The following is a 24,888-nucleotide window of genomic DNA, read 5'->3' as shown; positions in this document are numbered from 1 at the left end:
GGCCAGAGTATTGGAGCTTCAGCTTCAGCATCACTCCTTCCAATGGGTATTCAGGGTTGATTTCCTTTAGGATGGACTGGTTGGATCTCCTTGCTGTCCACAGGACTCTGAAGAGTCTTCTGTTATTGGACTAGAGTTGATGTACAATCTTGTGTAGGTTTTCACAGGTTATCTGTTTAATATATGTGTGCTAAATTGCTTTGATTGTGTCCGACACTGCGACCCTGTGGACTGTATAGCCCGCCAGGCTCCTGTGTCCATGGGGTTCTCCAGGCAGCAATACTGGATGGAGTAGCTTGCCACTTCCTTCTCCAGGGAATCTTCCCCACCCAGGGACTGAACGTGCATCTCTTATGTCTCCTGCATCGGCAGGCAGGTTATTCACCACCACTGACACACAGAAAGCCATTTAACAACAGTTCCTCCGAATGTGCGTATTAATTCCAAAAACTTAGATCTAGATTCTTTTGGCCTTTCAAAATATACTATTATATCTGAATAGCAAAAAAGAAAAAGAAAGCCATGTAATACATCGTAGTCTGTATGTGTCCATTCCAATCTCCCAGTATGTCCTGTCCACCCCTTACCCGCTGGTAAGCATAAGTTTGTTCTCTACACCTGTGACTCTGTTTCTGTGTGTGGGTGTGTGAGTTCATCGCTCAGTCGTGTCCTGACTCTTTTCGACCCCGTGGACTGTAGCCCACCAGGCTCCTCTGTCTGTGGGATTCTCCAGGCAAGAATCCTGGAGTGGGTTGCCATTTCCTCCTCCAGGGGGTCTTCCTGACCCAGGCATCAGACCCAGGTTTCTGTTGAGTAGATAAGTTCATTTGTATATTTTAGCGTTGGAGTCTTAGACTTTATTGGAGAGTCATTACTTCCCAGTATTGTGTTGGGTTTTTGCCACACATCAACATGAGTCAGCCAGTAGGTATACATATATCCCCTTCGTCTTGAACTTCCCTCCCTATCCTACCCCCAGAGCGCTAGAGCTTTGGCTTCCTAACGTCGTACAGCAAATTCCAACTGGCTCTCTACCTTACAAAGGATAGGACATATGTCTCAAGGCTACCCTATCCGTCTGTCCCACCCCGTCCTTCCCCCGCTGTGTCTGCAATTATGTCTTTTATGTCTCATCTCCTTTGCAGCTCTGCAGTTAGGATCATCAGGACCACCTTTCTAGATTCCACGTACGTGCATTCAGTTCAGTCACTCAGTCGTGTTCGAGTCTTTATGACCCTGTGGACAGCAGCACGCCAGGCCTCCTTGTCCATCACCAGCTCTGGAGTTTGCTCAAACTTATGTCCATTGAGTCGGTGATGCCATCCAACTATCTCATCCTCTGTCGTCCCCTTCTCCTATATACATTAATATACGATATTTGTCTTTCTCAGTGTCAAAACAGAAAGACAAGTACTGGATTCTTTTTTTTAAATTGATTTATCTTTTTAATTGAAGGATAATTGCTTTACAGAATTTGGTTGGCTTCTGCTAAACCTCAACATGAATCAGCCATAGGTATACATATGTCCCCTCCCTCTTGAACCTCCTTCCCATCTGCCTCCCCATCCCACCCGTCGAGGTTGTCACCGAACCCGTTTGAGTTCCCTGAGTCATATGGCGAAATTCCCTTTGCTTATGTAATTTACATATGGTCGTGTAAGTTTCCAGGCTTCCCTGGTGGCTCAGCTGGTAAAGAATCCGCCTGCAACGCGGTTGGATCTCTGGGTCGGGAAGATCCCCTATAGGAGGGCTTGGCAACCCGCTCCTGTATTCTTGCCTGGAGAATCCCATGGACAGAGGAGCCTGGTGGGGCTACAGTCCATGGGGTCGCAAAGAGTCTGGCACGACGCAGCCGCAATGTGAATTTCCATGTTACTCTTCATATATCTCAGCCTTTCCTTCCCGCCACCCCACCGCCCTGCACCAACCCCAAGCCTGGATTCTAGGTGAAAGCATTCAAGCCCACACAGGCAGGCAACTTGACTTCACACCGATGTTTTATATTTGTTTGACCCCAGTGAGCCGGTTATCACAGGCGGGCTCCTACCGGGGGTCCGCGTCCCGATCGCACCAGCAGAAGGGAAACCGACCACAGCAGGGCTGCAGCCACGGCTTCCACGTGTTGTCCGCCGCGTCCAGCTGCAGCGGAACCGGGATGAGCGTCTGGCGATGGGCCGCCACGGCCCGGGCCACGGTCTCCACCACCTGGTGAAACGAGGGCTCCGTGTCCGGCGTGAGGGCGTGGGCCTCGGAAGGGTCTCGGGACAGGTCGAAGAGCAGCGGTGGGGCGTGGTGGGTCACCCTGTTCCCCGAGCAGGGGCACACTATCTGCCCGTAACAGGCGCCCGCGCCGTCTGGCTGGAAGATGGGGGTTGTGAAGTGGACTTTCCACACTGCGCCCCCTGGAGGAAGGGGGAGAATTAGTGAACTTAACTGAATTAGTGGATTCAATTAGTGGACTTACTGAAGGTTAAGGATGGATGGTGGCCAGTCTTCTGAGCATGTTTGGGGTGGATGGGACAGCTGTAGGCTTCCCTAGTGGCTCAGACAGTAAAAAATCTGGCTGCAACACGGGACACCCGTGTTCGATCCCTGGGTCGGGAAGATTCCCTGGAGGAGAAGGGCATGGCAACCCACTCCAGTATTCTTGCCCAGAGAATCCCATGGACAGAGGAGCCTGGCGGGGTTGGGGGGAGCTTCACAGTCCATGGGGTCACCAAAGAGTTTGACACGACTTAGTGACTCAACAACCACGAAACCATAGGCAAGCATTCCCATCCCACCAGGGCAGGATGACTGACAGCTAAAGGATGCTCCTGGGATCGGAAGAAAAATACCACCAAGAAGGAAGTAAAGACAATCACGTGGAAATAAAAGAAAGGCGTGAGGCAGCAGAAAAGGAGAGCAGAGGCCAAGCCGGGCCCCCGCGTGCGGCGGACTCACGGTCACGCTGGTGCCACCGGGCGGCGTGCAGAAAGCTCTCGCAGTAGTGCATGAGGAACTCGTGGTCCGAGTGCCGCGCGGTCCCCTGGAGCAGGGCCAGCAGGTCCCGGCCGTCCACCACCCTGCAGGTGGGAGCGAGGGGCGCGGACTCAGGGCGGGGCCACTGGGAGGTGGGCAAGACCCTTGAGCGAGCCCCGCCGGCAACTGGTATACCATCTGCCTGCAGGCAGGACCTTTGTTTAGAAGAGCCTGGCGGGTCCCCGCCCCCTGCTGGGGGCTGACACAAAGGTCTGCCCAGCCTTATTCTGAATGCACGGATGAGCTAATGTCTGGGAAACAGCTGCTTGGTTTTATACAGATTGGACCTTTAACTCGTCACAGAATATGTGCTGTGCATCATCCATAAGACCTGGAATCATTCCATAAATATATATAATAAAATACATATGCGTATATACAGTATATATGGGGCTTCCCTGGTGGCTCAGCTGATAAAGAATCCTCCTGCAGTGCAGGAGACCTGAGTTCGATCCCTGGGTTGGGAAGATGCCCTGAAGAAGGGAAAGGCTACCCACTGGCCTGGAGAATTCCATGGGCTGTATAGTCCATGGGGTTGCAAAGAGTCGGACACGACGGAGCGACTTGCACTTCACTCAAGATATATATGGGGCTTCCCAGTTGGTGCTCATGGTAAAGAACCTCCCTGCCAATGCAGGAGGAGTAGGTTCAATCCCTGGGTCAGGAAGATCCCTCGGAGAAGGGAATGGCAACCCACTCCAGTATCCTTGCCTGGGAAATCCTATGGACAGAGGAGCCTGGCGGGCTACAGTCCATGGGGTCCCAAAGAGTGGGACACAACTGAATGACTAACACACATACACACACTACATGTATGTATATGTACATATATGTACACACACTAACAACATATATTAGTACATAAAAACATACAATATATATCATATACACAAATATACATATATATTCTATAGGCCATATATAACACATTTACAAAATATATCAAGAAATTTACCTGTAAATGGCACAGGCTATGACCCAGAAATTCAACTTGTAGGGATTTTTACTAAAAAGATAATTACGACAGACAGTAAAATGACAAAGCCAGGTTTTGCTTTTTTTTTTTTTTTAAGGAACAAGGCTAATGTCCACCTGTAAGAGGTTATTTGAAAGAATACTGTAAAGCCATTAAAATTTTTGTCCATGCATTAAGATGTCTAAATATACATAGATATGTACATGTATATCTACAGAGATATATTTAGACATATTTTATACAAATACTTAAATATATATATATATATATATATATATGAATAGCCCACTCCAGTGTTCTTGCCTGGAGACAGACAGGAGCCTGGCGGCTATAGTCCATAGCATCGCAAACAGTCAGACACAATTGAAGGGACTTAGCATGCACACATATACAAGTATATAATATGTATATATAAGTATATTAAATACATCTAAATACATATAGTATACAGGTATCATATAATATGGGGCTTCCTTGGTGGCTCAGACAGTAAAGACTCTGCCTGCAATGTAGGAGACTGGGGCTCGATCCGTGGGTTGGGAAGATCCCCTGGAGAAGGGCAAGGCAACCCACTCCAGTATTCCTACCCGGAAAATCCCATGGACAGAGGAGCCTGGCGGGGGACAGTACATGGGGTTGCAAAGAGTCACACATGACTGGGAGACTAATCCTTTCACTTTCATTGTATAAATTAATTATGTATTCATCTGTATGTTAGCAAGCTTAAATTATTTTCTTTTCTTTATTTTACTCCCAAATTTTCTATGATTTTGGGGGGTGCCATATTGTACTGCATGCAGGATCTTAGTTTCCTGACTAGGGATTGAACCCACAACCCCTGCATTGGAAGTACGGAGTCTCAACCACCAGACTTCCAGGGAAGTCTCTGTAATATTTAAAGTGGAAAAAAAAAAAAAACCGGAAACATCAAAAGTCCCCACCAGGCTACGTGAAAAGGACTCTTGTGACGAACTGTCAGTAAATGTACTGGAGCGTTTCAGGGACCATCGTCCTTATACTCAAAAGGCTCCACTTTTAACTCAGGAGAAGGACATGTGTCCTCCGTAAAGCAAACACTGGAGGCCCTAATGATGAATGCTTTTCCAGGTACTGATCTCATGGGTGTTTTAGGCCCGACGAAAGGGACGGTGATGTTTGATGCACATGTTGCCTCCAGGCAACACGGAATTGCCTTCTCTGGGCCGGTCTTTACCTGTCCTGGGGCACCTGGCCGCCTGCGAGGTGCACCACAGTGGGGAAGATGTCCATCAAGCTGGTGGGCTCGTGGATCACGCGGCCGGCCGGCAGGACCCCGGGCCACCGGAATATCCCCGGGACCCGGATCCCGCCTTCCCAGCCGGCCATTCCTTTGCCTCCTGTGTTTAAACGTGAACAGGAAAGAATGCGATTCAAAATCAGGGGTTGCTTCCCTGGGTAACTAGACCCTTCTGTTCATTGCAAATCACTCTTTCTGTCCCTCTCTGTTTAAGGACATGATGACATTTAGCTCCTACACGGTCAGATTTTATTTTCCTTATTAATCTGGGTGTGGGTTTTCTACCATACTGGGGTCAGGATGTGAATGTCTCGGGAGACATTATTCTGTCCACCACTCGGGGGTCAGTATGTGGACGTCTCTGGGGACATCATTCTGTCTATCAACCACGTGTCTATAAAGGATGTGGACGTCTTTGGGGACATGATTCTGTCCACCACGGTGATCATTTGAGTTCTTCTGACTTTTATGACTTTGCTTTTGTAAACTCACATTCCGGAGGAAGGGTTGAGAATTATTGGGACGAGATGAAGACACATCCAGGAATGCTTCAGTCTCACCTTTATATATCCCATTCCAGCCACCGTATTGGTTGTTTCCAAACCGAGCCTCTAAGGATCCCCCGTGATCCGATGTAAAGTAAACGAGGGTACTGTTGGTCAACCCTTCTGTATCCAAAGTCTCAAGGATCTGGCCTGCAAGGAACAGATGTGTCTGAGGTGGTCAAAACACAAGACAGTCTTTCACCAAATTTTTGGACTGCTGCATGAAAAGGAGTCTTTAGTATGAAAGCATAGCGAGTGACCAGTAATAGAAGTGTGGTACTCTAGTCTCTGTAGTCAAAGCTGTCGTTTTTCCAGTAGTCATGTACGGATGTGAGACTTGGGCCATAAAGAAGGCTGAGCGCAAAAGAACGGATGCTTTCGAACTGTGGTGCTGGAGAAGATTCTCAGGGTTCTTTGGACTGCAAGGTCAAACCAGTCCATCCTAAAGGAAGCCAACCCTGAATATTCATTGGAAGGACTGATGCTAAAACTCCAGTCCTGTGGCCACCTGATGGGAAGAGCTGACTCACTGGAAAAGACTCTGATGCTGGGGAAAGATTGAAGGCAAAAGGAGAAAAGGGCAGCAAAGGATAAGGTGATCAGGTATCATCACCAACTCAATGGGCATGAATTTGAGCAAACTCTAGGAGATGGTGACGGACAGAGGAGCCTGGAGTGATGCAGTCCGTGGGGTCGCAAAGAGTCGGACACGACTTGGAGACTGAACAATCAGAAAGCATCTTTGATCTAAGAGTCATACATCTCTTTGTATATGCCCCATTCAGCCTCCAAAAAATTTCAGGAGCAGTACAAGGGTGCATGAGACATAGGACAATGTAGAGAACACTTAAAAGTGAGGGAAAAGAAGGTTATAGAGAAGAAAGGAGCGGGGGCAGAGGTGAGTATGAACCAGGCGTTAAAGTGTCCGCACAGCAACGAAGAAAAGCTACTCACCCACCATCCAGTCCATCTCTTCTGTGTTGTCCCCGTAAAGCCCGTGGGGACTCCTCCCTCGGAAGTTCTCCGTCGTGACCAGAGGGGTGTGGACGTGCAGAAAGGACACAAAAAGGAGGAAAGGTCCTTGCTTGTGTCTGAAAACCGATACAACACACCTGGCCTTATTTCTTGGCCACTTGTTTCACGGGACCCAGTTGGGTTCCAGGGAATGTCACTCAGCCTCCATTTCACCAAAATGGTCTTTCTGAGCCAGAACGATTTCACCATGCGGGCTTCCCTGGTGGCTCAGTTGGTAAAGAATCTGCTTGCAACACAGGAGACCTGGGTTTGATGCCTGGGTGGGGAAGATCCCCTGGAGGAGGAAATGGCAACCCAGTCCAGTATTCTTGCCTGGAGAATCCCATAGATAAAGGAGCCTGGTGGGCTATAGTCCATGAGGTTGTAAAGCGTCAGATATGACTCAGCGACTACAGTTTCACTTTTTTTATACCTATTAACAAGAGGGGAAGGGGGCAGCAGAGGATGAGATGGTTGGATGGCATTGCCAACGTGATGGACGTGAGTTTGAGTAAGCTCCAGGAGTTGGTGATGGACAGGGAGGCCTGGTCTGATGCAGTCCATCGGGCCCCGAAGAGTCAGACATGACTGAGTGACCGAACAACAACCTACCCATTTTGGAAGAAGGAGACTCGGGATGCGTCTTCACCCTGAAGCGCCTTTCTGCACTCACCTTTTGACGAAGGATGAGACCTCCTGGAGCATGAGTGGCGTCGTCCTCTGAGAGCGCATGGGCTGCTCTGCAATGGAGTGATTCCGCATCAGAAAGCAGTCCGCGTGCATGATCAGGGCGCCCACCAAACAGGAAGTGGCGAAGAGCAGGAGGCACACGACGGCCGACCAGATGACCAGAGTCCAGGAGGCGCCCGGTATCAGGTGGGTGAGTTTCCCGATTGTGAGTGTGAGCGTGGCCAAGGCCACGAGCTGGAAGCAGACGTCGAGTCGACTCTCCAGGACCGCACGCTTCTCGGATAGTTCCCAGCGCTCGCAGTCTGCCATCATGCTGAACGGCATTCCGTAGAAATGGTCGAAGCCGTGATTGAGCGGGTGGTGGCAGTGATCGTCGGGAGACGCACAGCTGAGACCCAAATGCCATTTTCCTGGAAAATAGGCAAAAAAAAAAAAAAAAAAAAAGTGTGCAGATGTGACAATGTTCCTTTCATCTTTTGGTGAGTGGGTATGACGTGCTTGCCACATCGTGGGATGAGGTCAGGATGCAGGCAGCTGGGCAGGGGAAAGTGTTTGCTGTTATTTCCCAAGGAACCTGGCCAGGTTGGGTCAAGGCAAGATGTTCCTGTGCCCGCGTTTCTGGTGCCCGTTAAAGCTAATCACCATCTCCATCTTCCCAGAGTCTGATCGTCCTTTGAAACACTCATGAGTTGCCTGCATCTTGCTGTTTCTCAGTTGAGAACTCCATAACCAAGCCAGCAAAGGTCCATCTAGTCAAAGCTATGGTTTTTCCAGTGGTCATGTATGGATGTGAGAGTTGGACCAGAAAGAAAGCTGAGCATCAAAGAATTGATGCTTTTGAACTGAGGTGTTGAAGAAGGCTCTTGAGAACCCCTTGGACTGGATGGAGATCCAAGCAGTCCATCCTAAAGGAAATCAGTCCTGAATATTCATTAGAAGGACTGATGCTGAAGCTGAGGCTCCAATATTTTGGCCACCTGATGCAAAGAACGGACTCATTTGAAAAGACCCCTGATGCTGGAAAAGACTGAAGCCAGGAGAAGGGGGCAACAGAGGAGGAGATGGTTGGATGGCATCACCAACTCAATGGACACGAGTTTCAGCAAACTCTGGGAGATGGTGAAGGGCAGGGAGGCCTGGTGTGCTGCAGTCCATGGGGTCTCGAAGAGTCGGACACGACTGAGTGACTGAGCAACAGCAACAGATTAGAACTCCATGTGGGCTTGAGTGGGAACCTTAGAGAGATTTTGCATGCTGTTGAAAATTTGTTACTGTCACATCTGTGATGCCTCCAATGCTGTCTTGCAGATGATTTGCAGTTATATTTTTATTTGTTTAGTTTTTATTTCATATTGGAGTATTATTAACAGAGTTCTGTTAGTTTCAGATGTAGAGCAAAGTGAATCAGTGATACATATGCACGTTCTCTCTTCTTTTTCAAAATTTTTCCTCACTTAGATTATTACAGACTATTGAGCAGAGTCCCCTGTGCTGTCCAGCAGGTCCTTGCTGGTTCTCCATGTTAAACACAGCAGTGCGTCCATGTCCATCCCAGACTCCCTGACTATCCCTTCCCCCATCCTTCCCCCCGGGAACCATAAGGTTATTACAGAGTATTGAGCAGAGTTCCCTGTGCTGTCCAGCAGGTCCTTGCTGGTTCTCCTTGTTAAATACAGCAGTGTGTCCATGTCCATCCCAAACTCCCACTCTGACCCCAGCCCAATTTCTAAGCTTTTAAATCATAACGTATCAGAAATTTGCATGAAATGGCAAATATCTCATTCAGCTGATATTTCTGGCACATCTACTTCGCATGAAGCAACCTGGGTAGCACCATTCCACCATGCGTGGAGCTTTATGTCCAGTGAGAAATTCTACTGTGTTTCCCAACTATTTCATTTGCAAACTTTTTAGTTGAAGTGAAAGTGAAAGTCGCTCCGTCATGTCCAACTCTTTGCGACCCCATGGACTATAAGTCCATGGAATCCCCCAGGCAAGAATACTGGAGTGGGGAGCCATTCCCTTCTCCGGGAGAATCTTCCCAACCCAGGGATCAAACCCAGGTCTCTCGCATTGCAGGCGGATTGTTTACCAGCTGAGCCACAAGTGAAGCCCAAGAATACTGGAGTGGGCAGCCTATCCCTTCTCCAGCGGATCTTCCTAACCCGGGATCGAACCGGGGTCTCCTGTATTGCAGGCGGATTCCTTACAACTGAGCTGTCAGGGAAGCCCATAGGTGAATTAAATGTCCCTATAAAAATAATGTGCCCAATACTGTTGGGCTCCTGACTATGGTTCTTTGGATCCTGCCAACAAAATTGGGATCGTCTAAACCGAGTCCAGTATAAAAGTCTTCAGAAGAAACAAATAGTAATGTGCTTAATCCTTAGAAAGTGTACATACCTATGAGTCCAGTGGTATAGCCTTTAGCTTTCAGTATTTTTGCAAAAGTTATTTCGCTGGGCGGAAGTCCTCCAGAGACCGCTGTCCACTGAAGAACACGGAGACCTTGACTGGAAACCATACCTTTGATGAAAGGTGTTCAGAGAGACGCTACAGTCAGACATCGAGTTGTATCATCACTGCTGTTGTTAAATGTTAGTCACTCAGTCCTGTCTGAGTCTTTGTGAGCCATGGAAGTAACACAGCAGGCTCCTCTGTCTATAGGATTTTAAAGGAAAAAATACTGGAGTGGGTAGTCAGTCCCTTCTCCAGGGGATCTTCCCTTCCCAGGGATTGAACCTGGGTCTCCTGCATTGCAGGCAGATTCTTTATGGTCTGAGTCCCCTACTTAATATTTTCCTTTTACCTACTTGGCTGCGCTGGGTCTTAGGCAGGCCCACAGGATCTGTTAACTGTGTGTGTGAACTCCTAGTTTCTGCATGTGGGGGTCTCAGTTTTGTGAGCAAGGATTGGACTCAGGGCCCCTGCGTTGGGTGCACAGTCAGCCACTGCACCACCAGGGAAGTCTCTGCTTTTATTATTTCAACTCAGAGTATTTGGTGGAAATCTCCACGACTCAATATGCGATGGAAAATTTAACCTTCCAACATGAGTTGACCTCATGGGCTTTATTTCTCTGCATTTTCACCCAGTATAGTTTCTTTAAAAAAAATTTTTTTTTTTATGTCTGTTTTATTTTTTGGCTACTCTGGGTCTTCATGGCTGACGTTGGGCTTTTCTCTAGTTATGGCAACTTTGTCTTTAATGGAGACAACGGTTTCAGTTTGTGGGTGAAAGGCGCTCAGTCATGTCCCAGTCTCTGCGACCACACGGACTGTAGAGTCCATGGGATTCTCCAGGCCAGAACTGCTGGAGTGGGTAGCCCTGCCCTTCTCCAGGGGAATCTCCCCAACCCAGGGACCGAACCCAGGTCTCTTGCATTGGAGGCAGATTCTTTACCGTCTGAGCCACCAGGAAAGCCCTTGAAATGTGTGGTTAAATATGGTTAAGATAGGATGTTGCATATTATGTGACTTTGACCACAATTAAATAAAAACACTTAAAAAAAAATACAGGGGGACTTGGAGCATTCTCCCGACCCTGTACCGAACAATTCATGCCTGAAGAGTTACAGAGAGCGTGTTCCTGTGCAGTGTGATTAGACAGACGGATGGACCAACCTGATCGGAGTGGGTATCTGCCCGTTAAAAATGCTGCCCTACTCGGGGTGCACAAAGGGGCAGCGGCCAGATGCTGGGTGAGCCTCACGCCATCCGCCGCGAGGCGGTCGATGTTTGGAGTCCTGAGGAAGGAAACATTAACTCTCTTAATCCTCAGCAAACCAACACATGGCTTATTTTCCTTTCCGTAAGGCAGAGTGACATCCTACTTGATAGAAAACCTGGCAATTACCAGTGAATAACTCCCTGATTTCCTGTGCGGGCTCATTCAATCATGTCCAACTCTTTGTGACCCCGGGGGACTGTAGCCCGCCAGGAGATGACTGAAGCGACTTAGCATGATACTACGTATAAAATAGGTAACTAGTCAGAACCTACAGTACAGCATGGAGAACTCTGCTCAGTGCTCCATGGTGACCTAAATGGGAAAGAAAATGCCAAAAGAGAGGGGATACAGGTATACATATGGTGATTCACTGTACAGCAGAAACTAATACAACATCGTAAAGCAACTATACTCCGTTGAAAATTAATAACAACAAAGAAAAAAACAGGGCTAAACTTCAAATGTCTTCCGAACCATCAAAGAAACATCAACTGCAAAACTGTTTATCAATGTTTGGCCACACCTTGCTACCCGCAGGGTCTTAGTTCCCAGAGCGGGTATCGAACCCGGGTCCCTTGCATTGGAAGGCAGAGTCTTAACCACTGGGCCACCAGGGAAATCCCATCCAACTGCATTGTTTATCAAAAGCTTCCACATTGTACTGCTGAGGCTGAGATGGACTCAACAGAACATCCAGAATTGAGAGTCCAGGGTGACTCTTCACTTAGGACTCTCAGTCTTTTTCAATTTAAAATTTTTTATATGGGTGTATCATTGATTCACCATATTACATTAGTCTCTGGTGTACAGTAGAGTGATTCAGCTATTCTACACCTTTGAGCCGGCCTGAGTGCAGACGTGGGAAGAATGCAAGACTGAAGTGTTTTTAGTGGCTCAGTCGTGTCTGACTCTTTGCGACCCCACGGACTGTAGCCCACCAGGCTCCTCTGTCCATGGGATTCTCCAGGCAAGAATACTGGAGTGAGTTGCCAAGCCCTCCCCCCAGGGATCTTCCCGACACAGGGATCGAACCCGCATTTCCTGCATTGGCAGGCAAACTCCTTACCACTGAGCCACCTGGGAAGCCCCACACAATACAAAGAATGGATGTGACACAGCTCTGTTCAAGTTTGAATTGCCGACACCAAAGGTCAGATGGCTTATCGTGGACCTCTGCACCCATAAGCCGTTCTCCCGTCCTTGCCTGATGGTGGTGTTGCCATAGCAACCGACGTCTCCAATGCCGAGATCGTCCGCCATCAGAAGGAGGATGTTTGGCCGGGGACCAGGTGGAGGGCCGCAGGCTGAGGGTTTCGCACCCAGAAGCACAGCGAGTGCGAGAGCCAGCCAGCTCCTGAAAGACAAGGACCAGACAAGGCTGCGTGCGGGGTTCCATCTAAGTACACAGCCTCTGTGAGCCGGAAAGGCTGGGGGCACTCGTTCAGGGGACTCTGAGAGGGGCATCCCCTTACAGGAGAGTTTGAATACATCTCTTAGGCATTTGAATCCTTTTTCTTCTTTTTAAACCTGTATGTTATATTACATTAAATATAACATATTAATTAAATGTATATTATATATATATATATATATATATATATATATATATATATAATCATCCCATTTCAGAAGAGTTTGAATACAGCTCTTAGGCACTTGATTCTATTTTCTTCTTTTTAAAACTGTACATTACATTAAATATATATTAATTAATTGTATATTATATTTTATTATATATAATATATATATTATCATCCCATTTCAGAAGAGTTTGAATACATCTCTCTGGCATTTGATTCTTTTTTCTTCTTTTTAAAAAATGCTATATTATATTAGATATAACATATATTAATTAAATATATATTCAGAGAAGGCAATGCCACCCCAGTCCAGTACTCTTGCCTGGAAAATCCCATGGACAGAGGAGCCTGGTAGGCTGCAGTCCATGGGGTCGGTAAGAGTCGGACACGACTGAGCGACTTCCCTTTCACTTTTCCCTTTCATGCATTGGAGAAGGAAATATTATACTTTCTTAAATATAATATATATATTATCATCCCATTTCAGAAGAGTTTGAATACATCTCTCAGGCATTCAATATTTTTTCTTCTTTTTTTAGTTAAATATATATTATATTAAATATAATATATATGCTATCATCCCATTTCAGATGAAAACATCTTTTGCGCATTTTCTTTTTGTTCAAAGCAACTCGTACTTTTTTTAGATATTAGCATTGAATTTCAGAAGAGGTTGGTTACGTGTCTTAAGCATTTGATTTTTCTTCTTTTTTTTTTCTCTTTGCGACCCCATGGACTATACAGTCCATGGAATTCTCCAAGCCAGAATACTGGAGTGGGTAGCTGTTTCCTTCTCCAGGGGATCTTCCCAACCCAGGGATCGAACCCAGGTCTCCCGCATTGCAGGCAGATTCTTTACCCGCTGAGCCACAAGGGAAGCCCAATAAAACTGGAGTGGGTAGCTGTTCCCTTCGCCAGGGGCTCTTCCCGACCCAGGAATCGAACTGGGGTCTCCTGCATTGCAGCTGGATTCTTTACCAGCTGAGCCACCAGGGAAGCCCTAAATATATGTTATATTAAATTATCATCCCATTTCAGAAGAGTTTGGATACATCTCTTAGGCATTTTCTTTTTTGTTAAAAGAAACTCATACTTTTTTTTTTAATATTAGTTTCGAATTTCAGAAGAGCCTGAATACATGTCTTAAGCATTTGATTTTTCTTTTTTTTTAGTTAAAATGACTCACACTTTTTTTTTTTAAATACTATCATCCCATTTCAGAAGAATTTGAATACATCCTTTAGGCATTTGATTTTTTTTTTTCCTTTTTTAGTTTAAAAAAAACTCACACTTTGTTAATATTATGATCTCATTTCAGAAGAGCCTGAGTATACCGCTTAGGCATTTAATTTTTTTCTTTTTTAGTGAAAGACAACTCACACTTTTTAAAATGTATATTATCATCCCATTTCACAAGAGTTTGAATATATCTCTTAGGCATTTGACTTTTTTTCCCTTTCTTTCTTTTTTTTTTTTTTAGTTAAAAACAACTCACACTCTTAAAAAGAAAAATTATCATCCCATTTCATAAAAGTTTGCAAACCTCTCTTAGGCATTTTTTTCCTTTTTTTTTTTTTTTGAGTTAAAAACACTCATACTCTTTTTTATTTGTTTAAATATTATCAACCTATTTCAGATTTCAGATAGTTAAAAATAACTCACACTTTAAAAATATATATTATCATCCCATTTCAGAAGAGTTTGAATACATCTCTTGTGGCTCAAATACATTCCCTTGTGACTCAGCTGGTAAAGAATCCGCCTGCAATTCCGGAGACCTGGGTTCGATCCCTGGGTTGGGAAGATCCCCTGGAGAAGGGAAAGGCCACCCACTCCAGTATTCTGGCCTGGAGAATTCCATGGACTGTATACTCCATGGGGTTGCAAAGAGTCGGACACGACTGAGCGACTTTCACTTTCACAGGCATTTGATTTTTTTTTTTAATTAAAACAACTCACACTTTTAAAATATACAGTATCAATACCATTTCAGAAGAGTTTGAATACATCTCATGTAGGCATTTGAATTTTTTGTTTTTGTCTTTTTTTTTTCTTCCCAGGCAGTCCAGCAGTTAAGATTTTGCCTTCCAATGCAGGGAGGACAGGTTTGATCCCTGATTGGGAAGCTAAGAAGGAAATGGCAACCCACTCCAGTGTTCTTGCCTGGAGAATCCCAGGGACGGCGGAGCCTGGTGGGCTGCCGTCCATGGGGTCGCACAGAGTCGGACACGACTGAAGTGACTCAGCAGCAGCAGCAGCTGGAAGCTGAGGTCCTACATGCCTGGGGGCCAAAAACCCAAAACATAAAGCAGAAGCAGTGCTGTCGCACATTTATTAACATGCACTCAGCTGCTCAGTCGCGTCTGACTCTTTGCAACCCGGGGACTGTAGCCCACCAGGCTCCTCTGCCCATGGGATTCTCCAGGCAGGAATACTGGAGTGGGTTGCCATGCCTCCAGGGGATCTTCCCCACTCAGGGATCAAACCCAGGTCTCCTGCATCGCAGGCAAATTCTTTACCATCTGAGCCCCCAGGGAACTCCAAGGGGCATTGATCAGTGACTAACTGAGAAAGACCACTTTACTATCAAGGGATTCTGAAAAACTGACCGGAAAAGACGCAGGGGCAGACAGAGAAGATGACCGATCGCCCACAGCCCTGTCTTACCAAGAGTGTTCCAGACGTAACATGGCCTCTCTTCCTTGTATTTCCTGTAAGAAATAAAGAGGTGTGTACTAACATGGGGAGTAGAAACAGAACTATTGATAATGCAGTATGTAATATAATAATAATGCTGTAAGTAATACAACGGCTCAGTGGTTAAAAAAAGAAAGAAAGAAAGAACCTGCCTGCAATGCAGGGCATGTGGGTTCAATCCCTGGGTCGGGAAGATCCCCTGGAGGAGGAAAGAGTCGGACACGACTGAGCACACAGGCAGTCCTGTGAGGCCAGTCAGCTTCGGACGCTGAGTTGCCCTAAGGCAACGGGGGCAATCCTGTGAGGCAGAGCATAGGGCACTCTTGTATACTCAAGAGTTTCAACAACAAGAGGGAAAAATTTGATTCTGCCAATACCCTGCGAAAGTTACTAAAAACCCACAAAGGATGGCTTTTCCTGGAATTTCCTAGCAATCGAGTAGTTAAGACTCTGTACTTCCAGTGCAAAGGGCGTGGGTTCAATTCGTGGTTGGAGAAACTAACATCCCGCACGCTGGCCAGTGTGGCCAAAACAAGAACAGCAACAAAAAAAGCAAACAGGGGCTTCCCTGGTGGCTCGGCGGTAAAGAATCCACCTGCCAAAGCAGGGGACGCCGGTTCCATCCCTGGGTTGGGAAGATCCCTCTTGCGGATGAACAGGGAAGCCTGTGAGTCACAAATACTGAAGTCTGTGAGCCCTAGAGCCTGTGATCTAGGATACGGCAAAGAAGACACAGCACAGCCATAAGTAGTAAAGCAATTAATCTGGAAACAAAGAACCAAAGCAGTGCTCTTCCCTACAGAAGAAGCTTTACAGACACTGGACCCTGTCTCCAGAATGCAGAACGTGGACTTCGTTAGATGTAGCTCAGGACAGAGGGGGTGATTGCTTTTGAGACCCCAAAACAAACCGCGTTTTCTCCCTTGCGGTGAAACTCCCCGAGGTGTTCTGGATTCAGGCGTGGCTGCTGGAAACCTGGTTCGGTCCAGATGGACCTTGAGGCTCACATATGGAGCCTCAAGGAAGCAAGGTTCTCCCTGGTGGCTCAGTAGTTAAAGAACCCACCTGGTAATGAGGAGACACAGGTTCGATCGCTGGGTCAGGAAGATCCCCTGGAGGAGGAAATGGCAACCATCTGCAGTCTTCTCGCCTGAAGAATCCCACAGACAGAGGAGCCTGGCCTGGCTACAGTCCACGAGGTCCCAGGCGTCGGACCTGACTCAGAGAGTGAACGACAACAGCTGGCAAAGCTGCGTTTCCCCCGAAGGTTCTAGAATCCTCGGACCTCACCCAGGTTGTGGTTTACCGGTCCTGTTTACACAAACTCCGGGACGAAGCGGATGTTCCAGTCCCGAGGCAGGCTGGTGGCGTGTTGTTTGACGAGGTCCTGGATGCCCTCGAGGTAGGTCCTTGGATCAGATGGGGCCAGTGTGCAAACAACGTGAGTGCTCACTCTGTCCTACTCCAGTCTCTGCAATCCCACAGACTGCAGCCCACCGAGCTCCTCCGTCCCTGGGATTCTCCAGGCAAGAATACTGCTCTGGGTGGCCGTGCCCTCCTCCAAGGGGATCTTCCCGACCCAGGGATTGAACCCAGGACGCCTGCGTCTCTTGCCCTGCAGGCAGGTTGGTTACCACTGAGCCTCCTGGCAAGCCTGTCCGAGCAATATCCTTGGGGCCAGACTGCAGGAAGTAGGCTAGAGTGGGTATGTCCTGGGTGGAACTCTCCTTCATCTTGACCAGGAAAAAATAAACCAGCTGGTTTGGGGTTTCTACCTTTTGTGTCTGAGTCCTGATGTGACTCGAAAAAAAAAAAAAAAAAAGAATGTAAGGCCTTTCCCAGTGGCCCAGTCGTAAAGAATCCACCTGCCGGAGAGGGAGACACGGGTTCTCTAGTCCAGGAAGATCCCAGGTGCCGAGGAGCAGCAACTAACTGAGCTGGTGCTCTTGAGGCCACGAGCTGCAGCTGCAGAAGCTTGGAGCCCGTGCTGGGCAACAAGACAAACCACTGCAGTGAGAAGCCCGCAGACCACAGCTAGAGAGGAGCCCCTGCTCGGTGGCACTAGAGAAAACTCCTTGAGCAGTAATGAAGACCCACCACAGTCCAATCAATAAATAACATTTTCAAAAAAAAAAAAAGTATACAAACGTGTACCCCCACCTCCGGTGGTCCAGTGGTTAGGATTCCATGCTGCTAATTCTGGGTCCAGTTTCAATCCCTGGTCAGGGACCGAAGATCCTGCGAGACTTGAGGTGTGAGCAAAAAAAAAAAAGAAAAAGAGAGGAAAAAAAAAAAAAGTAGAACACGTGTTTATCAAGAACGTGATAATTAATATTTTGGGCTTTTCTGCCAAGGTGGTCTTGTCGCTGCCACTTCTTTCTGCCGTTGCAGCGGGACGTGGCCCTCGACCATCCAGACAGCTGAGCTTGTTCGTCAATAAAACTGGATTTCTAAAGACAGGCTGAGTTGGTGGAAGGCACCAGAGGTTTCTGATCCCTGACATAAAGGAAGCAGGATAAAGGAAGATGCAAAATGAAGTGATAAGACATCGATACGACATGATCTCTAATACATATTTTTTATTTTTAATTCTGGTGAAAGTGAAAGTCGCTCAGTCGTGTCCGACTCTTTGCGACCCCATGGACTATACATAAGTCCCTGGAATTCTCCAGGCCAGAACACTTTAGTGGGTAGGCTTTCCCTTCTCCAGGGGAATCTTCCCAATCCAGAGATAGAACCCAGGTCTCCTGCATTGCAGGCGGATTCTTTAGCAGCTGAGATACCAGGGAAGCCCAAGAATACTGGAGTAGGTAGCTTATCCCTTCTCCAGGTCATCTTCCCACCCCAGGGATCGAACCCAGGTCTCCTGCATTGCAGGTGGATTATTTACCAGCTGAGCCATCAGGGAAGCCCTGATTGCCTTTGAATTGTGGTAAACACACACTAATTAAAAATAAAAAAGATTTGTATGGAAGAGCATGTCATATCAATCTGAAATCCCTTCCCAGGAGGCACTAGTAGTAACGAAACCGCCTGCCAATGCAGGAGACCTGAGTTCCATCCCTGGCTCGGGACGATCCCCTGGAGGAGGAAACGGCAACCCTCTCCAGGATTCTTGCCTGCAGAATCCCACGGACAAGAGGAGCCTGGCGGGGCTACAGTGCATGAAGTTGGAAAAAGAGTCGGACAGGACCTGGAGACTAAACAGCAAGAAGCAGACATCTCAGAATTTCCCGTCTCCATCGTTACACGCAGAGCACCGTGGCAGTGAGCACAACTATACACCCTTGTGCAGACGTCCCCACTGCCCACATTCGGAACTAGTTCATCTCCGCAGACCGAGACTCTGTCCCCATTAACCACCCTCTTGCCCACCCCGCTCCCCCAGCCCACGGAGCCCACCCTCCTGCTTTCTGTCTCCATGAATTGGACGAGTCTAGGCTGCTTATATCCGTGCTGCTGCTGCTGCTAAGTCGCTTCAGTCGTGTCCGACTCTGTGCGACCCCATAGACGGCAGCCCACCGGGCTTCCCCGTCCCTGGGATTCTCCAGGCAAGAACACTGGAGTGGGTTGCCATTTCCTTCTCCAAAGCATGAAGGTGAAAAATGAAAGTGAAGTTGCTCAGCCGTGTCCGACTCTTCGAGACCCCATGGACTGCAGCCCACCAGGCTCCTCCGTCCATGGGATTTTCCAGGCAAGAGTACTGGACTGTACAATATTTGTCCTTTCCTGTCCAGCGTATCTCACATAGCCAAATGTCCTCATGGTTCGCCCACGTTGTAGCCTGCGTCAGAATCCCGAGACATGGCTAAATGGTATTCGGTTCTGTGGATGGACCACGTCATCTACATATGCAATATTTTGTTATTGCTTAGTTGCTCAGTCGTGTCCCACACTTTGCGACCCTGTAGGGGCCGAAGCCTGCTAAGCTCCTCTGCGCACAGGATTCTCCAGGCAAGAATCCTAGAGTGGGTTGCCATTTCTTTCTCCAGGGGATCTTCCAGACCCAGGGATCAAACCTGGGTCTCCTGCATTGGCAGGTGGATTCTTTACCGCTGAGCCACCAGGGAAGCCCATATATCCAGTATTTTTTTATTTTTTAATGAAAAAGGTTTCATGGAAACTTATTTACTATATGTAACATAGACAACCAACGGGAATTTGCTGTATGGCTCAGGAAACTCAAACAGGGGCTCTGTGTTCAACCTAGAGGGCTGGGATGGGGAGGGAGATAGGAGGGAGTTTCAAAAGGGAGGGGACATGTGTATACCTATGCCTGATTCATGTTGAGGTTTGACAGAAAACAGCAAATTTCTGTAAAGCAATCATTCTTCAATAAAAAATGAATTAAAAAAAAGAGAGACAGCATCAGGATAGCACGTGGTATGCTACTATCTGTAGCAAACAACAGGAAGAAAAGGGAAGTGTTGCATTGGTAGCTCAGTCGTGTCTGACTCTTTGCGACCCTGTGGACTGTAGCCCACCAAGCTCCCCTGTCCCTGGGATTCTCCAGGCAAGAACACTGGAGTGGGTTGCCACTTCCTCTTCCGTGAAAAGGGAGGAACACGTTTATTTGTTTGTCCACAACCTAATCTGGTGACAAGAGATGCTTTGTACAGATGAGTGGCAATCATGTCCCTTGGTGCGAGGATCACTCCTTGGGCTAACCTTCTACTTCTTTCCCTGGATACCCAATAAAGACGGAGTGTCACCAAGTGACTGGGTGACATTATGTGCAATGAAAATGCTGGTCCCTGGCAGCCTCTTTGTGGCCATGAGGAACCATAAAGCCACGCTGCTAAGTCACGTCAGTCATGTCCAACTCTGTGTGACCCCACAGACGGCAGCCCACCAGGCTCCCCCGTCCCTGGGATTCTCCAGGCAAGAACACTGGAGAGGGTTGCCATTTCCTTCTCCAATGCACGAAAGTGAAAAGTGAAAGTGAAGTCGCCCAGTCAACTCTTAGCGACCCCATGGACTGCAGCCCACCAGGCTCCTCCATCCTTTCGACCCTCCAGGCAAGAGGACTGGAGTGGGGTGCCACTGCCTTCTCTGATAAAGACATGAGGGAAGCCCAATTTTGGCTCTTGGGGGAGTCAGTGACCCTTGACATGGCATGGCTTTTGCAGTGACCCTGAGCTCTGCTTATGAGTGGACAGATTGGCTTATGTGGCCTGTGTGGTGGGGTGGGCTTCTGAGCTGGGGGCATCGTCCTTCTCCCAGCTGAGCTGTCCCGGGGGGAACCGGAAGATGTTTACGGAGGCAACCTCACACTTTGTAGGTGAATACGTTCCAGAGGTAATACCAGGGTCAAAGTTATTAAGCGACTAGACCTTAATTGTTCTGAACACACAAAAAACCATGGAGACTATGCTACGCTAGAGCAGTGTTGGCTCACACTATCGCTGTTGACGCAAACATAGTGCAACACAGATCAGAGCAGATCAGTCGATCAGTCGTGTCCGACTCTTTGCGACCCCATGAATCGCAGCACGCCAGGCCTCCTTGTCCATCACCAACTCCCGGAGACTCACGTCCATCAAGTCAGTGACGCCATCAAGTCATCTCATCCTCTGTCGTCCCCTTCTCCTCCTGCCCCCAATCCCTCCCAGCATCAGAGTCTTTTCCAATGAGTCAACTCTTTGCATGAGGTGGCCAAAGTACTGGACTTTCAGCTTTAGCATCATTCCTTCTAAAGAAATCCCAGGGCTGATCTCCTTCAGAATGGACTGGTTGGATCTCCTTGCAGTCCAAGGGACTCTCAAGAGTCTTCTCCAACACCACAGTTCAAAAGCATCAATTCTTCAGCGCTCAGCCTTCTTCACAGTCCAACTCTCACATCCATACATGACCACAGGAAAAACCATAGCCTTGACTAGACGAACCTTTGTTGGCAAAGTAATGTCTCTGCTTTTGAATATGCTATCTAGGTTGGTCATAACTTTCCTTCCAAGGAGTAAGTGTCTTTTAATTTCATGGCTGCAGTCACCATCTGCAGTGATTTTGGAGCCCAGAAAAATAAAGTCTGACACTGTTTCCACTGTTTCCCCATCTATTTCCCATGAAGTGGTGGGACCGGATGCCATGATCTTTGTTTTCTGAATGTTGGGCTTTAAGCCAACTTTTACACTCTCCACTTTCACTTTCATCAAGAGGCTTTTGAGTTCCTCTTCACTTTCTGCCATAAGGGTGGTGTCATCTGCATATCTGAGGTTATTGATATTTCTCCCAGCAATATTGATTCCAGTTTGTGTTTCTTCCAGTCCAGCGTTTCTCATGATGTACTCTGCATATAAGTTAAATAAGCAGGGTGACAATATACAGCCTTGACAAACTCCTTTTCCTATTTGGAACCAGTCTGTTGTTCCATGTCCAGTTCTAACTGTTGCTTCCTGACCTGCATACCAATTTCTCAAGAGGCAGATCAGGTGGTCTGGTATTCCCATCTCTTTCAGAATTTTCCACAGTTTATTGTGATCCACACAGTCAAAGGCTTTGGCATAGTCAATAAAGCAAAAATAGATGTTTTCCTGGAACTCTCTTGCTTTTTCCATGATCCAGTGGATGTTGGTAATTTGATCTCTGGTTCCTCTGCCTTTTCTAAAACCAGCTTGAACATCAGGAAGTTCATGGTTCACATATTGCTGAAGCCTGGCTTGGAGAATTTTGAGCAATACTTTACTAGCATGTAAGATGAGTGCAATTGTGCAGTAGTTTGAGCATTCTTTGGCATTGCCTTTCTTTAGCATTGGAATGAAAACTGACCTTTTCCAGTCCTGTGGCCACTGCTGAGTTTTCCAAATGTGCTGGCATATTGAGTGCAGCACTTTCACAGCATCATCTTTCAGGATTTGGAATAGCTCAACTGGAATTCCATCACCTCCACTAGCTTTTGCGTGTATCAAACTGTCCCCTTTGTACACGGCAGACTCTCACAATGTTATCTGCTATTTATATCTCCATTAAAAAAAAAAGATACAGAAAAAGAGAAAGACAGCCCTTCAGTGAAGTAATACCTATAATTTAGCCTTTGATGCGCTTCCAGGGCAGAAGGAATTGCAAGCCCCTGGCTTTCTGGCCACCCTCCAGAGCCCGGGCAGCACGCTTCGCTTCTCCACTACGCTCCGGGCTCCGTTCCCAGACCCGCTTCGGTTTTGAATCTCAGCATCTCTTCAGTGCTCAGTCCTCTGTGCTCCGAAATCTCTTAGCATCTGAGATCTACTCTGCAGAGCATTCCTCTGTTCGCGACCCCGTGGACTGTAGCCCACCAGACTCCTCTGCCCATGGAGTTCTCCAGGCAATGATTCTGGACTGGGTTGCCATGCCCTCCTCCAGGGGATCTTCCCGACCCAGGGATCTAACCCAGGTCTGGCAGAATCTTTACCGTCTGAGCCACCAGGGAAGCCCTCTCTTTCGCTATTTAATTCTGCAGTCCTTCCAGAAACCCCGCCTGGAGGCAACATCTGACATGGATATCTTTGTTTTCTTTTTTCTTTTTTTTTTTTAAGAAAATTTGCCTGCCAAGTACAGCCAGACTCCGGAGGGGTGCCAGGCAGCCACGTGTGGGCTGAGGGTCACCAGCCTGGCTGGCTGCTGCTTGGAGAACAAATTAAGAAAAGCGGGTTACCTGCAAGACAGTCTGGGAGCCCGGGCAGCCGAGGTCAGCGGGCAGCGGGGACGTGATCTCAGGCTCTGACCCCGGGAGGTCCGTGCGGTCCACGCATGTGCGGCTGATTCACTCTCCGGAGTAACAGTAGTCCCGCCTCAACCAAGTTAGGCTGTGCGCCTAATCAGCAAATCTTACGCTCTGCAAAATAGCACAGAAGATCAGTCGGGAGGGCCTGTCGTCCGTCCTTTTTTTTTTTTTTTTGCCTGTCGAACAGAAAATCTTCTGTGCTCCTTGAGAAGATGGTAACGCTTGCCAAGGGATCTCCGACAGCTGCAAACACTGAGCCTTTTCATTCACAAGCAGGGCTGGACCGCGTCTGGCACATCGCTCAAGACACAGGGGGCGTTTGCTGGGCCCTGTCCCAAAGCAGGGAGGCGGTTGCCTTGAAAATGCCCCCTTGCACAAGTCCTGAAATGTCATGTGCTTTCCCTCAAGACAGAGGACGGCTCCAAGAAGGCTTTAACTCCTTCTGTGCGTGCGAACAACGCTTGATCACCTGAAACGAAAACGTTGTTGCTGAGCCCTGAAACACGCGGGGATTCTGGGCCTCCGGACGAGAGGATCTCAATTCCGGGGGCAGTGATGAGGCTTGATCGCTCAGAGCTTTTCTTTGTTAAAGGTTTATTCAAGTATACAAGAGACAGACAAAGCTTCTGTCACAGACATCAGAAAGGGGCAGAAGGAGTGCCCCCTACCCTTTGCTGGTTTTTAGCAAGCCATTCTATGTCTCTTAGAAAGCTATTAATCAGATAAGAGAGACACCTCAAAGCTGAAGAGGAGTTTCATCACACCGCTCTCCCACAATATGCATTTTTGAGATAGCTTAGCACAGGGTGTGGTATCCCTTAGCCACAGAACAATTGACACCAGAACTGGTTTGTTGAGCTATTATCAGCCCAAGGTTTGAGAAAAGAAAAAAAAAGTCTTAGGTGGAATCATTTTGAAGAAAGGCAAATCTCAAAGCAAAGGCATAGTTTCATTCGAATATCTTAAGAAAAACATTTCCATAAGAAAAATGCATTGCTTAGCTCAAGGTTGGAGAAAAGTTAAGTTCCGGTGGAACCAGGTGTCGGCATGGCAACAGAGAATTTTAAGAGAAACCTCCTTTTAATTTTGTATAGAGAAGGAAGAAAAAATCTGACACTTGAACTTTGTCTCCTCCTGCCCCTTAAGGGAGAGATAAAAAGTGTCTGACACTTGCAGCCTATTTCCTCCCTTTGGAGACCCCTGGCCTGTTACCCTCTCAATAGCATGACCATCTGTGTAAACTGCTTTTCAGCATCATGCCTTTTTTTTTTTTCCTTTTCTGTTGGCTAGGGGAAACATTTTTCCATACGGTGGCAGAACATCCATTTCTTTTTTTAAATTAATTTTTATTGGAGTAGAGTTGCTTGACCACGAGGGGTTAGTTTCTGCTGTACAGCAAAGTGAATCACTTATTTTGTTGCTGTTCAGACGCTCAGTCATGTCCTCTTTGCGACCCCATGGACTGCAGCCCACCAGGCTCCCCTGTCCATGGGGATTCTCCAGGCAAGAATACTGGCGCGGATAGCCCTTACCTTCTCCAGGGGATCCTCTGACCCAGGGATCGAACCCGCCTCTCTTATGTTGCCTGCACTGGCGGGCAGGTTCTTTACCACGAATGCTGCCTGGGAAGCCCAATGTCACTGTTCTCACACCCCAGAATGGGT

At 47.6% G+C, this 24,888-nt stretch overlaps 3 protein-coding genes across 13 annotated transcripts in view; 2 read left to right on the top strand and 1 right to left on the bottom strand.

The window, feature by feature from the left end:
* ARSH (arylsulfatase family member H) overlaps positions 1–24,888 on the top strand; it is a 51,221-nt gene that overhangs the window by 1,788 nt on the left and 24,545 nt on the right. The gene's annotated exons all lie outside the window — the stretch shown is intronic.
* Positions 1,977–24,880, bottom strand: ARSL (arylsulfatase L). 10 transcript variants are annotated; one of them, XM_059883308.1, is made up of 13 exons: positions 24,757–24,879; positions 23,156–23,335; positions 17,683–17,774; positions 15,499–15,542; positions 12,456–12,605; positions 11,146–11,267; positions 9,926–10,048; positions 7,506–7,932; positions 6,773–6,909; positions 5,834–5,968; positions 5,211–5,373; positions 2,944–3,065; positions 1,980–2,402 (listed from the first exon to the last, which is right to left on the bottom strand). In XM_059883308.1, the coding sequence occupies exons 4-13, from the start codon at positions 15,519–15,521 to the stop codon at positions 2,044–2,046; spliced, it is 1,761 nt and encodes a 586-aa protein (XP_059739291.1). In that variant the 5' UTR covers positions 15,522–15,542; positions 17,683–17,774; positions 23,156–23,335; positions 24,757–24,879; the 3' UTR covers positions 1,980–2,043. The 10 variants fall into 10 exon arrangements, with proteins under 10 accessions (NP_001091457.1, XP_059739291.1, XP_005228523.2 ...); XM_005228466.5 differs by having other exon boundaries at positions 17,689–17,774; XM_059883310.1 differs by lacking the exon at positions 12,456–12,605 and having other exon boundaries at positions 17,689–17,774; positions 24,757–24,880.
* LOC104970184 (uncharacterized) lies at positions 15,520–17,694 on the top strand. Its single transcript, XM_059883853.1, has 3 exons — positions 15,520–15,544; positions 16,425–16,525; positions 16,763–17,694. The coding sequence occupies exons 1-3, from the start codon at positions 15,520–15,522 to the stop codon at positions 17,264–17,266; spliced, it is 630 nt and encodes a 209-aa protein (XP_059739836.1). The 3' UTR covers positions 17,267–17,694.

The sequence above is a fragment of the Bos taurus genome, chromosome X, assembly GCF_002263795.3.
Source record: "Bos taurus isolate L1 Dominette 01449 registration number 42190680 breed Hereford chromosome X, ARS-UCD2.0, whole genome shotgun sequence".
Lineage (NCBI taxonomy): Eukaryota > Metazoa > Chordata > Mammalia > Artiodactyla > Bovidae > Bos > Bos taurus.
The sequence above is the reverse complement of the archived record's forward strand: the minus strand, read 5'-3'. Positions and strand labels throughout refer to the sequence as shown.